General features: G+C 41.1%; 1 protein-coding gene across 2 annotated transcripts in view; it reads right to left on the bottom strand.

Moving 5' to 3' along the window:
- The window catches only part of Sdcbp (syndecan binding protein), a 30874-nt gene extending 19042 nt beyond the window's left edge, over positions 1-11832 (bottom strand). For both annotated transcript variants that reach the window (XM_021222342.2, XM_021222343.2), the window contains exons 1-2: positions 11747-11832; positions 242-307 (exon numbers count right to left, since the gene is read on the bottom strand). In XM_021222342.2, coding sequence (XP_021078001.1) covers positions 242-292 — 51 coding nt within the window. In that variant the 5' untranslated portion in view covers positions 293-307; positions 11747-11832. The remainder of the gene's footprint in view (positions 1-241; positions 308-11746) is intronic.
- Between the last annotated feature and the right edge of the window lie 2273 nt (positions 11833-14105).

Here is a 14105-nt window from a genome sequence, read left to right as displayed (position 1 = left end):
ACACACACACACACACACACACACACTACACACACACACACAACTTAACTTTTGTTTATCTAAGAAAGAAATTTTATCCTAGGGCTAATAGATACAGAGAAATAAAAACAAATTTCTAATCAATGTTTTAGTCTACAAGAGACCTAAACAGACTTAGGAATACACCAACAAATGCATACTTCCTGTTTCATTTAACAAAGAAAACATTATGAAACATTTTTTAAATTAAAAGCAAACATACCTGAATTACTTTGTCTACCTTCAAATCTTCAAGAGATGGATAAAGAGACATTTTTGCAGGTATTTTCTAAAAAAAGAAAAGAAAAAAGCATCACACAGTATGCACAGCTAACAATATGGATATAAACACTTAGCAACTGTTTAATACAATAAAAAAGCTCAAAAAATAAAACATAATAAAAATAAAATAACAACAACAAAAACTAATGGGACTATTTAAGACATACCATATTCAGTAGACATTTAACAGTTGTTACCAAACTGTCTCTCTCTGTTCCCACAGCTACCAGACTACATTCTTCTTGGATTTTAAACATCAAGAAAAGCTCCCTTCATTTCACAAGTTGTGAAAAATCAAAGAAGAAAAGCATGTGGCTTACCCTCAGCTGATACAGTGCCCCTCAGCTAAACCAGGGTTAGGAAACGGCCTTTCACAAGACACTGTTGGGCGTGGACAGACATATTACCTTCTACCAACAAGAGTCAACAGAAAATAGCATGCATACAAACTGCACTGGGAAGATACTCATAGTATATGGAAAAACTTAACATATGCCATCTATATTTTTAGTAATGGTTTTATCTAGAGGAGGAAGGAAACTATTGCCTTTCATTGTTAACATTTCTATATACAGTTCAATGTTTGTTAAGCTACTATAAGTTGCTTTTTACAGCAATTTAAAATAAAATTATCTGAAATATTACACAAACACATATCTTAAATTTTGTTTAGCTATTTGAGGTAAATACCTGAGACTTCCACTTAGCCAAATAAAACAATGTATCCTAATTGCTAATAGGTTTGGCAAATTACTGGGCCTGCTCCATCAATGTCCCATTTCAAAATCTATTCATTTCCTGCTCTCCAAATCCAGAGCTGAGTCTTTTAAATCCTCGCTGCGCTGCTGAGAGGAGGAGGATGCTGGGCACTTGGCAAGGGCATCCAGCATCTCAGCCATGCTGGGGCCAGCACCCTCTCCAACCAGGCTCCTACAGAACCCACTTCTGTAGGACTCAGCAAGTTTAGCCATGCTACAATGAACAGAAAAGCAGGAGAAAACCATCAAGCTCTCTCCAAAGGAACAGTGCACCCAGAAACCCTTTCAAAGGGATTGGTAGTAAATTCTAAAATGTGACATGCTAAAGTGAAAAGTCGCTGTAAGTTCAGCCATGTCTACTAAGGAGCATCTCCAAGACCCAGAACAAAATGATCAGCAGGCGATCTGTCCCTTTGTTCTCAGTCCTAGTGATGGTTACTTACTAAAACAAAACCCCAATGAAAGGCATGAGTTATTGGCCAGGGTTGTCTTAAGAGACTCCCAAAACATACACCCTGTGGCTACTGCCCCAGAGATGAAAGGTGAAGACACCATACATCTCATAAGTCTAGCTAACTACTCAGTGCTAGTGAGGATGTGGATCCTGGAAGAGAACAAGCAACTGCTACTTTACTAAACTAGCATAATCCTAACTACATTCGAAATATCTGTCCTCAGAAAGAGTAGTCTCACCCCTCATCAAGACAACTTCTCTTTGCAACTGACAGAGACCAATACAGAAAACCACAGCCAATCAAAATGCAGAGTTGTGAGGCCCAGTCCCAGTGGCTATGTCTACAAAACACTCCTGTACCCAAGGCTCAGAAACACTTCAGAAGAGGGGCTGAAAAAGCTTGTAGGCATCAGAAATCAGGGTGGTGGTGTAAGACTATGTATCCTAGTAATGTTGAAGCTACGCCCATAAAAGTCTCACCAACACAACTGCCTACCGACGAGCTGAATATGGACAATAGCATATATGCCAATGCAGACAGGGAGAGACCACAAGGCCTCAACCCTACACAAAGAAACACAGACAATTAAAAATGCTGGGGAGGGGGGCCTTCCCCAGGGAAGAACATACTAATTGGTTATTCAATTTCAAATGCTCAGCCCTGGGAAGTATACATACAGACTGTGCAGGTTATATTTAGGAATATAAAGACATATACATACATACACATGCATATTGGAGGGAGGAAAGGAAAGGGAGAAATGTTGTAATTACTTTATAATCTCAAAAATAAAACGCTGGATGTGGTGGCACATGCCTTTAATAACAGCACTTGAGAAGCAGAGGCAGGCAGATCTCTGAGCTCCATGCCAGCCAGAGCTACACAGCAAGTTCCAGGACTACAGAGAAAGAACCTGTCTCAAACTACAAAAGTAAAATAAATGGATTCCTGTTTACTAACCAATCACCATGTATTTAATCATGCTATAGGTATTAATACTGCACATTAAACTTTATTAAAAACCATTAGAGTTCTACATTTTGGGTGGGCAGTAATTGACATACAGAAAAACTCAAATCCTTTTTAAGAATTTTTCATATCAACATGAGCTGTTCAATCATTCCACTTCTAATACTGGAATACATTATGCACTCAAATGACTCCTCTCCCCTCCCCCCATGCCATCCACCCTCAGGCTTCAGACAATTACATGTAGGCCGCTTGCCGCTAGATTTACCTCTGTGGGCAATTTAACTGAGATTAATGGAATGTATGGCCTTTTGTCGGCTTCCTTTCTACCATATGGTGGTATGCTAAAGTTCATCGATGCTGTGGCATCCATTTATCAGCATTTTATCCTTTTAAAGCTGAATATATTAGATTGCTTATATACCACTTTATGTTTATTCATTCTCATCTGGACCTTAGGGCCATAATGAATAATGTTATTGATAACTAATATATATGCTTCAGAAATTTTTGCATAAAGATATGCCTTTAATACTTTTGATAGTTAACTAAGAACATAACTTCTAAGTCAATGCAGTAGCCTACATTTAACTTTTCTGTAAATGATCAAACTGTTTCTAAAAGGATTACACTATTTTTATACTCTCAGAATTCTTATTTCTCCATTTCCTTACTGCTACAGTCTGGTTCGGCTAAAGGCCACACTAGAAGTGAAATAACATCTCAATGTGGTCAGAACTGCATCTCCCTAACAAATAATGACAATGGCATCCTTTTGTGTACTTGGCCACTTGCAGACCTTATTACACCTAAGAATTGCCTACTTAAAACCCCTGCCTGTTTATTTAACTGGATTTGTTTTTAATGGCAACGGTTCTGCTTAAATTCTAGGTATCAGGTTCTAAATTCATTGAGGTTTCAAAATCAATGGAGCTGGCTAGTTTATAAATACAAATTTAAGTCTCAAAGTTCTGCACACAAGAAGGTCCAAGAACAGGGAGACGTATCCTGTCCTGTGCCACAGACAGTAACTTTTCATTGTGCCTTCACAAGGCAGAAGGGACAAGGCAGTTCTGTGGTATCTCTACTGTAAGGATTCTAGCTCTAGTTGTAAGAGCAAAGCCCCCCCAAATCTCACTCCCCAAAACTCACTTTCACCTTCATGCTTGCAGAACTTAAACAATGAATTTTGAAGGCGGGTATACATTCACACATATTACATACTCCTATCTGATAGATTTTCAAACATTTTTCCTTTCATTCTTTAGACTGCCTTTAATTTTGAGTTCTCTTTGTAGCACAAAAGTCTTTTGTTTGATAAAGTTAAATGTGTTTCCCCTGGCTAGTTGTACATTAAAGACAACATACAGGAACTCATGGTCATTAAAACTCTGCTTTGGTCTATGAATTTTACAGATTTAGCTATCATATTTGGATCTTTGATCTAGTTTGAATCTTTTTTTTTTTTTTAACCACAGTTGAAGCACTGATGCAATTTAATACTACCTACATATCAAGATGTTGTTTCTAGCACTGTTTCATTAAAAGAATAGATTTCGGAAAAAATAGAACTCTACTGTGAGAAGAATTGCTTTGGCAGCCGAGCTGAAAATCAGCAGATGGTTAGTGTGCCATCACTTCTGACCTCTGGCACCACTTCCTTCTGACCTGCCCCCTGGTCATTGCTGTACCTCTCTCTACATTAAGCTTTGAGTATGGACTTTCCCACACCACTCTTTTTTTAAAGATTCTAATCATTATATATATATATATATATATATATATATATATATATATATATATACACACACACACACACATATATATATATATACACACACATATATACACATTTCAGTTTAGTGTGAATTTTAGAATCTACTTACTCTCCCCACTCCTGGCGTTTTAACAAGTTTTAAGTACAGACTTGGCACTTATAAGCATATCCTTAGATCTAGGGGCTAGAGGGACAGCTGAGTGGTTAAGAGCACACACTGTTCCTGCAGAGGATCTAAGTTCAGTACCCAGCACCAATGTTGGGCATCTGCAACTGCCTGTAAGTGCTCCGGAAGTTTAAATACATTCTATTTAATTTTTGTCTCTGATATTTTCTCGTTTCCCCTTCAATTTCTTTTACCCTACAAAAGTGATCAAGAGTGTATTTTGATTTCTACTTTTTTAAAAAAAAGATTTATTTATCTTATGTGAGTAGTGTTGCTGTCTTCAGACACACACCAGAAGAGGGCATCAGATCCCATTAGAGATGGTTGTGAGATCAGATCCCATTACATGTGGTTGTTGGAAATTGATCTCAGGACCTCTGAAAGAGCAGTCAGTGCTTTTAACCGCTGAGTCATCTCTCCAGCCCTTGATTTCTACTTTTACTGTGGTCAAAAAGATGCATGCTATTTGAGTATTTTTAAAATTGTTAAGACAAAATGACCTGCACGCATACTTGAGAAGAAATGTCTTCTGTGAAATGGCTGGGATGTCTTTAGGTCCATTTGGTCTACAGGACTCCTACTCAAGCCCTCCACTGCTAGCTAATGCTCCATTTGGATATCCTCTCCACTCTCAGAGCTCTGATAAGGAAATCTATGCTATTACCTGTTTCCCCTTTGTCCTAATTTACTCTATGTATTTGAAGGATCTGAGGTCATATGGGCGGGCGGGCAGATAACTATTTACCTACTGAGTAGGTGCTTTTAGCATTACAGCACCACACCTTTGTTTCAGTGTCCTAAGCCAGTGGTTCTCAACCTTCCTAATGCTGTGTCCCTTTTATTCAGTTCCTTGTGCTGGGGTGATCCCCCAACCAAAAATTATTTTGTTGCTACTTCATAACTATAATTTTGCTACCGTTGTGAATCACTGTGTTTTTCAATGGTCTTAGGCGACCTCTGTGAAAGGGTTGTTCAGCTCTAAAGGGCAACGACCCATAGGTTTAGAATCACTGGTCCTATGCTTACCACAGGAAACAGGCTAAACCTATCATATAATAGTAATACATTTAATAAACTGGGAAGGATAAATGGTATTTTGCTGAAGTTTAAGTACTTGTGTCAAATAAATGAACTTAGAGGAAGAGGTCAGAAGGAATGGTATACATGGTTCATGCAGAGAGCAGATAGAAGGTGAAGGACTTAGAGCAGTTTCTCAACCTGTATGTCAAGACTCAACCCATTGGAGGTTGCATGATCCTTTCAGAGGGGTCACATATCAGGTATCCTGCATATGAAATATTTACATCATGATCTATAAAACAAAAATGCCTCTAAGTGTAAGCCCCACTTGCCCAAGGACAGAAAACTTCCTGGAATGAAGGGGGTTGTTCACAGCATAACAAACAAGTCAAGTGTTTCCACTGCTGTAAACAAGGTTGGCTGCCCCAACTGCACAGGATATGCTTGACCACACATAAGCAGGAAGTATATCAGGATGTATGCCTCTATTGAAGGTGGGAAGTATATAGCCTTATGGAGTCTGCCTCTTTAAGGACCTGACTAATGTAACACACAGCCATTCTCTAGGAATCTCAGGTATAGACCTGGCCAGTGGCCATCATTCTGTCTAGCATTTAATAAAGCTTGCTTCAAATTTGGCTCAAAAGTTGTGGTAGTAGTGTTATTCTCCCAGTGTAACAAGTTCTGTATCAGCATCATGGCTACAAATCAAGTGCTTCAATAATTTAACAGAACTACTCGAATCTCAGTAAAACACGACTTATTTCCAGTTCATAATAGAGCACACAAAAGGAATAGAGATGCAGCAGATAGGAGAAAGGGACTCAGAGCAGGAGTGGCTAGCTGACCTCACAAGCAGCTATGGGAAACACTCTTCGATCCCTGTGCTCTTCCCAGCACTGCAAACTAGCCCCTCTGCATTAGGACCAGAAGCTCTGTTTTAGGCCAATCACAGCCTCCAACTGTGTTCTGTTTCTTTTTCTATATAAGCAATTGAATAGCTTCCTTCTTGATGAACAAAAGTTTTCCAACTTGGCTAACACTGCTGCTTCCCTCAAGCCTCTGCACTCTGCTCTACTTCTTGGCTTGAGACAAGGGTCTGCCCTTCTTTCTGGCCCCTTCTTCTCTCTAAGAACTGGCTGAGTTCTCTGAGGAGGAGTTGAGTCTGCTACGCTCCCTCCAGCTGCTTCCCCATGCTGTTCTCACCTTGTTTCTCTGCCTAAAACTCCAGTCAGTCTTTTCTGACCTAGACCAAATGAGATGTCACAGATCTCATGCATAGCAATTGCTCTAGCAATTTTCCTTTAGAATCAAGTCACCTTTAACTCAGTCTAGAAAAGAGCACAGGAGAGCTAACACCCCTGCTTCCCTCAGCAATGCTAGCCTTCTACACAGCCACCTATGCACCCTCCCCAAGCAGCCCCAGGTACAAAGCACCACAGAAAATTCCCCCCACAGCTGACAAGAGCAGGAGTGGACACAGGCAGGAGGCTCCTGAGAGAACTGGGCCTTCAATGACCTCCTTTTGCACGATCAAGACTGGCTCCAGCCTCTCTGCACCCTCTAGTTTTTTACTTTTGCATAAGAAATAGTGCTCCAAAACTCCAACAAAATCACTCAACCTCAGTGTTTATCATTACAGGGGGATGAAATCATAGGCATCTATCTTTCCCACAGTAACTGGAAAAACATACAAGTCCTTTTCAAGTTGAAGTGGGTCATTTAATTACTATTTCCAGAGCAATCAATTATAAAGCACCCTAAGCGGCCTGTACTGCATCCTATAAATTACTGCATCCTTTGCCATAAACTGTTGCCTGGCTTCCCACCATCCCCAGTCACAGGCGGAGGGGAAGCCCCTGCTCTAAGTCTCTGATCTGATTCCAAATGTCAGAAGTATTTAGCTCTTTTTTTGCAGAACCATGACTACTCTTGACTGAAACTCTTTACAATAACCAATGCCAATTACAAGATAATACCAGCGAAGACTTCTCATTTTAATCCTTTAGGACTCCTATTCAAGCACAGAATTCTGCTTCCGGGCCTTCCATTCAGGAGTGATGGCATGATGCATCACCCAATACCCAATGCTCCTGAAATCAAACCAGCACCAGAAGCCCTCACCATCTGTGGGGGTCTGCCTGCAACCTTCTGCTCTGTGCTGAACTTATTCCTTGGAAAGAACCCATCCTTTCAACAATCAGCCCCTCAGGCATGTGTGGCCCACCCCATACTGGCTGAAACCATAACACTCTGTCCATGTTTTATGAAGAACCCTGAACCCTCAATGAGATCAGTAAGGCCTTAGAAAATAACTCCCCAAAAAAGTCGTTTTCTGTTAAGATTTTTTTCCCCCTAATGATTTGGGCAATATCAGAGTCAACTCAAAACATGAAGACAACAACAAAAACACACGATAAAAAAATATAATCTCCAGACGTGGTGCCTTCTAGAAAGGATGGTTACTTTAGGTGGGAAAAACTGAGTGATGCCTTACCACTCCCAACTGCTCTGCTGTTGTTCAGAGCAGTCCTATTATTCCTGTAGACAGAGTTTGGAAAACTCAAGCTTCTGATGAAGTAACTTCTAGATTAGTAAGAACTTTCTATCTGTCCCCCCAACACCCTCAGAGGCCCACACAAAAACTGAAATAAGGGAAGTGATATTTTGGAAAAACTAGGATTTGGTTGTTGCGGCGGCTGCTGCTGCTGAGTCTAATAAGAAAGCCAAAATTCTGCTCTTTCAGCCACAGCTGCAGAGAAGAAAGCTAAGGAGAAAGGTGATGCATGTGAGACCAGCCAGTGAATTCTAGGTCTAACATGAAGAACCTGATCATATACACTGGGAGGTTTTGGATGGAATCCTTCTGAACAATATTCTTCAAACCTGAGAATCAGTGAGTAAACAACATACTTCTATTTAGTTGGAGAAACAAAATCCTTTAGTCAACAGTAAGAACTCTGTCCTGCAGTATTTCCAGAAAAGCCCCATCCATCCTCTCTCACTAAAAGGATGATACAGTTTTTAACAACTTTTATTTGTATTCCAAATTTCCTGGGCATCATTTGGAGAGGCAAACTGCAGATAAATAAGAGATATGACCAGAGGGAACTAGTAATGTAGGCACTTTTAAAAATCAACTGCACCAATTATTCTATTTAATGTTTATAAGCCTAAATGAAACTTCTCTTTAAACAAGGTTCCTCACCATAACCCTAAGCCACTCAAGTTATTAAAGATACTATATTTGACCACAGAAATAAAAAATTAACAAACAGTATTGACATAACTCATTGGTCATTGAGATCTGGAATTAGTATTGTGTTTTAATGACCCAAATGCAAGAAAAACCAAAAGCAATAATGTGCTAGAACAAAGATAATAGTTGAAATCTTCACAATGGTTAGAAGATATGGCCACATATTCTACATTGGGGAAATGAGCTCAAGTCAAATATGTGGTCCATTTCAACTATGTATAATCAAACCCAAATACTTTGGAATGGCTTAATTTTCGTTCGTTGAAATCACTCTTAAAATTTCTGGTAATGTTCCACTGTGGAACTTTTCACTTCAGACAACTAAACATAAATAATTTTAAAGCATAAATAAGAAAAAAGTTCTGTGTTGAACTCAAATAAAATAATAAGGACCTTGGTTGTCCTGAGGAACAAAAGACAATCCTTGTAGTTCATATAATGTGTCAAAGAACATATCTGAATCAATCCTAACAGAAATTCTGTGACCACATGGAACACATACACACACACACACACACACACACACACAGTGAAAGAGAACTCACTTAGGTCAGGTCCCAAGAGAAGTATTTGACTTTAGCTCATCTTTAGATAAAAACTACCTCAGGCATAAAAAAAAAAAAAAAAAAAAAAAAAAAAAAAAATAAGTTCCCTGGAAGGGGGCAATGACTGGATGGTATAAAAATAAAAATAACTTAAAAAACAATAGTTCCCAAGTTCCCTAGATTGATAGAGTTCATGAGGACTTGAGAACTATTCTTTTAAACAAATATCCCAGGGGATTCTCGCGATCAGCCACTGAGAACTGCGCCTGTGTGTGTCACAGATTAATGAAAGATAGCACAGGGTCTATAGAGGGGAAGCTGTTATCCTCCATAACAACTGTAGGAGGAGCTGGAGCTGTTGGGATGTGACAGGAGTCTTGCAGGAGGAGAGAGCCTCCAGCTCGGAACCGTGGAAGGAGTTTCGGCTTATTCTCCATTAGGAGTGGGGTCCAGGAAGCTTCAGACCATGTACACTAACTAGTAGGGCACACTTAGAAGGTGACAAAGTTAATACTGTAGAGTTGTCGGGAGTCTGGGTCCCAGGGGCCTAGGTTTCTGGCAGTGCTGTGTGCACGAGCTCCAAGGGACATGTGTTCTTCAGTTCCCAGCACCCATTCTTTAGGCAGTTGACAAAGCCACTAACTCAACCCCACAGCAGGTGCTGACTCTGGCCTCTCCACTCCCTGCACTCCTCAGTCCCACTCCCACATACATGTACACAAATACTCTCACTCACACACACACACACACACACACACACCATTTTTTAAAAAGCTTGCAGAAAGAAAATAACTCTTTTTTTTAATATAGTTATTCAAAGCCTTTTACAACTTTAAGAAAGTTAAGTATAAGAGGAGTAACTCATACAATTTAGATATCTGCTCCAATTATAACTCCAGACACAGTAAGACCGCTTCATGTCTTTGGTTGACCTGTACTTGCAAAGGGTGGCAATCACACCTACAAGCTTAGTCACTGTGACACTGACCAAAACACAGCCAAACCTAACCATAACTGAAAGTTATAATCAAAAATATTATTGCTAACTGGAAAAACAGACACAAACGGCAGAAAATCATGCCTCCCTCCAGTGTTAAACTGAGGGAAACATTATTTACATGTCTGTCCGTAGCGATACAACCTGAATGAGTACCGTAAAAGAACTGGCCTGCCAGAGGAAATATGGCTGGCTGGTGGGCACAACCAAAGCCTATGCCAAGCACAGGGGAGGTTTTATACTGTATGCTGTACATTTTAAATGCTTAAATTTTGAGCCATATGTTTACTAATTACATCCTCAGAAGCTAAAATTTTCAGTAAGTGTTGCAACATTTGGCAATTACTAAATACAAAGAGAACTATTACTAAATGTGTAAGTATTTTAAAGTGTGGGTGTCTTTTACAGTCTCTTGATGTTTACTACCTAAGAGAAAGTGGCAAAAACGGGGGGGGGGGGGAGGCAGAGAAATCCTGTCTCAAAAAAAAAAAAAAAAAAAAAAAACTGGAAACAAAAAAGCATGCCTGAATAGAAAAGTAAAGGGAAAAAAGGGGGGGGGGGGAGGATTGGTGAGTTCTGCTCATTTTACAGAGCTGCTTAATTAAAAAGTGCATCAAAATGTTAATCAGCCCCTTCTTGTTCATGATTTTTAAATCCTCTTTAATAGATCCAGCACTGCTAATCTGCTTCCAAAGTGACTCTGGCTATAATGGAGTAATTGTTTACTGAGCCTTCTCCTCATTCCACTTCCTTATTTCCTGGTGCGAATCATCTGGTCAGTAATACTTATGTCGGACCACTTAGGACCTACAAGTTTCAGGAACTAAGTTGTTAACAGGATAGACAGGCATATTTTTGGTTTGTCCTCATCCTCACATGGGGAAAATGAGAGTACAAATCTGCAGAACCGTATCACCTTGACATTTCAAGAGCAAGACAATTGACCTGGGCAGCAGCTGTTTTCAATGTAACTTTCGTTCTTAAAACATTTGTTCCCGGTGTAAGGCGTGCGTGTTAAGAATTTCAAACTCTACGCTTTCTAAGTAATTTCCCTAATGGAAAACAAAACAAAGCAGAAAGAAAAAAAAAAAAAAAGCTGTGTGTTTGAAGATAGGACGAATACAACAAACGATCCCACACACTCCACGGCTCCATAACTGCACTTCTGAAACTGGAAACTTTCCACGTCTGAACGCCTCCCTCCGCCCGGTATTAGAAGGAAATCCTCCAAGGAGATCTGAGTCACCAGACCTCCGGGGACCGTTCCCTGTGCACACACCCCGCCGCCAGCCCTGGCCCTCCCCGCCCCCTCCAAGAGCAGCGGCTCGGGCCGCTAACCGTTGTCACCTCCGGTCCGTCGCGCCCTGCCAGCCGTCCGGACGCCGCCGAGGACGCGACCGAGTGCGGGTGAGGACCCGGCCAGACCCACCCGGTGCCCCGAGCAGAGCGCTGGACCAGCTCCGAGACCCGCCCGGGCTCGGGACCCCCGCGGCCACTCACCTGCCCCGAGGACCGCGCCGCTCCAGTCGCCCGCTCCGGCTCCACACAACCGAACCTCAGGGCCCGCCCTGCGCGTCATCACCGCCCCCGCCTTCCGCCGCGCAGGCGCAGGCGCACGCGCCGTTCCCATGACAACGCGGCACAGCCCGAGCGACCTCCCGCCCCCCCTCCCTCTACGAAATCCGCCCAAGACCCTGCTCCAGCCTCGTTTCCCTAGCAGTCCCCGCCGCCTTTTACTACCCTTTGTTCCCAGAACGAAAGCTCATTGGCTGCTGACTGTTACTCTCGGTGTTGAACACACACACACACACACACACACACACACCGAAATAAATAAAAGTCACATTCTAATCTTAAAAACACGGACTATGTGCTTCTGAGAGTTGATGGTGCTGATAGGGGAACTCAGATGTTTAGGGTGTACATGAATATGTGAAACTGGCAATATCTACAGCAGTCCATGGCTGAGGCCATTACCTGACCGGTTCCTAGTAGCAGTATATGACATCATTGGCGTGCAAGCAATTGTCTATCTAAATTAATCATCATCACGGTCATTTGAAATTTTATCTCTGGTAACTAGTAAAACAGTAAGCATTACATGACAAGAGGAATGAAAATGTGATGCTCCAGGGAGTTTATGGCTTAACTGGTGAACAACTTGTAAAACGAGTTACAGGATGGAAAAAGAAGACACAGTTCTTCTATTCATAGCTGGCATGGTTATCCATGTAAACAAAGACAAAATAAACACCAATAAGCAGCTACAGCAAGGTTGCTACAATACAAAGTTAATATACATGAGTCAATTACTTTCCTAGCTGCACGAAATGAGCAATTGGAATTGAATATTAAAAATCTATCAAGATAAAATACGTAGCTGCAAGCCTAGTTGAACGTATATCTGTGTGAAGGAAAACTCCTAATTAGAATTTCATGCTGTGGCAATAGGTTGGAATGTGGAAAGTCCAGAGGAAGATCACCTTACCTTGGGCTAAACCCCGGCCCTCCAGAACAGCCATTCCTTGTCTCCTGTGTCTAAACTAACATCTTGTGACAATAGATAAAAGGTCTTTAGAATCTATTGAATTAGCAGGCAACTAGTTTCTACCAATCCAAATGCTTAGAATGTTGCCAGAAAACACCTTGGGTCTTACAGAAAGGTTTCCTGAATGTCACCTCCACTGCCATGTCCTGCCTCTCTGATGTACACGCCTACGTATTGTAAACTTGCCTTGACTATGACTTCCTCTGTTCTGTAAAACTATGAGAGCTACGTGAGACTGCTTCCATGTTGGAACACGGAATTTGAGGTAACCTAAATCTGTGTTCCCAGGCCATGGTCACTCAAAATGGCTCCAAAATCAACTATCTCTTCTCCCCTCTAAGAAGAGAGCGGCCGTTTCTTTGTGTTGACAGGGAGTTCTAAAGAAAATGAAAGACCTGAGTAAACTGGAAGATGCCCCACCTTCATAAATAGGAAGAAACATTTTGTGGAGATGCCAGTTCTGCCCACCATCTATAGATTTCATCCAATCTCAGTCAAAATCCTATCAAGTCATAGATATCAACAAGCTGGTTCCACGGTTTGTAAGAAAAACAAAAGACCAAGGTGGGCAAGATGGTTTAGCAGAGTAAAAGCATTTGCTGAAAAACAAACAAACAAAAAAACCCAAAAAATACTGTCAACCTGGAAAGAGAGAGCCAACTGGAGATGTTGTCCTCTGACTTCACATGTTTGTGCTGTGTGGCATGAGAACTATACACATATACATGGGTGCATACACAAACAATAAATAAACTAATCATAAAGGATGCTGAAGAAGATAGAATATGTAGCTTGAGGGTGTTTTACTGTGGCTACAAGAGCTAATTACCAAAGGCTAGGTGGTTGGAGCAACAAAAACTTTTCCCTCACATTTTGGGAACAGAGAATACCTGTTATATCTTAAGTCTAGACAAAGACCTTGGATCTAACAAGGCCCCACCTCTTAATATGCAGATAGCCATCTTCTCATTGCATCTGAAAGATAGGAGAGAAAAACAAGGGGTGATGAGGAAAGAAGAGGGGAAGAGGAAGGGAAGAGGGGGGAGTTCCTGAATCACACTGCAGAGTGGGTTTCCTTGTAGGAACTGGAATTAGAAACACAAAAATTCTGTTCATAACAGCAGTAACTCAGTACAAAACTCCTTTCATGGTACAGTAATCAAGGGAGAGTAGAGATGACAGGCAATGAAGCAGAGAAATAGAGTCAACAAATGCACCAAATAGATCTTTGGCAAAGAAGCAAAGTCACACGGCTCTGAGTTCGACCCCCCAGTATCATGAAGGAGAAGATAAAGAAGAAAGAAACCTAAC

Source organism: Mus pahari, chromosome 22 (genome assembly GCF_900095145.1).
Source record: "Mus pahari chromosome 22, PAHARI_EIJ_v1.1, whole genome shotgun sequence".
Taxonomy (NCBI): Eukaryota; Metazoa; Chordata; class Mammalia; order Rodentia; family Muridae; genus Mus; species Mus pahari.
The sequence above is the reverse complement of the archived record's forward strand: the minus strand, read 5'-3'. Positions and strand labels throughout refer to the sequence as shown.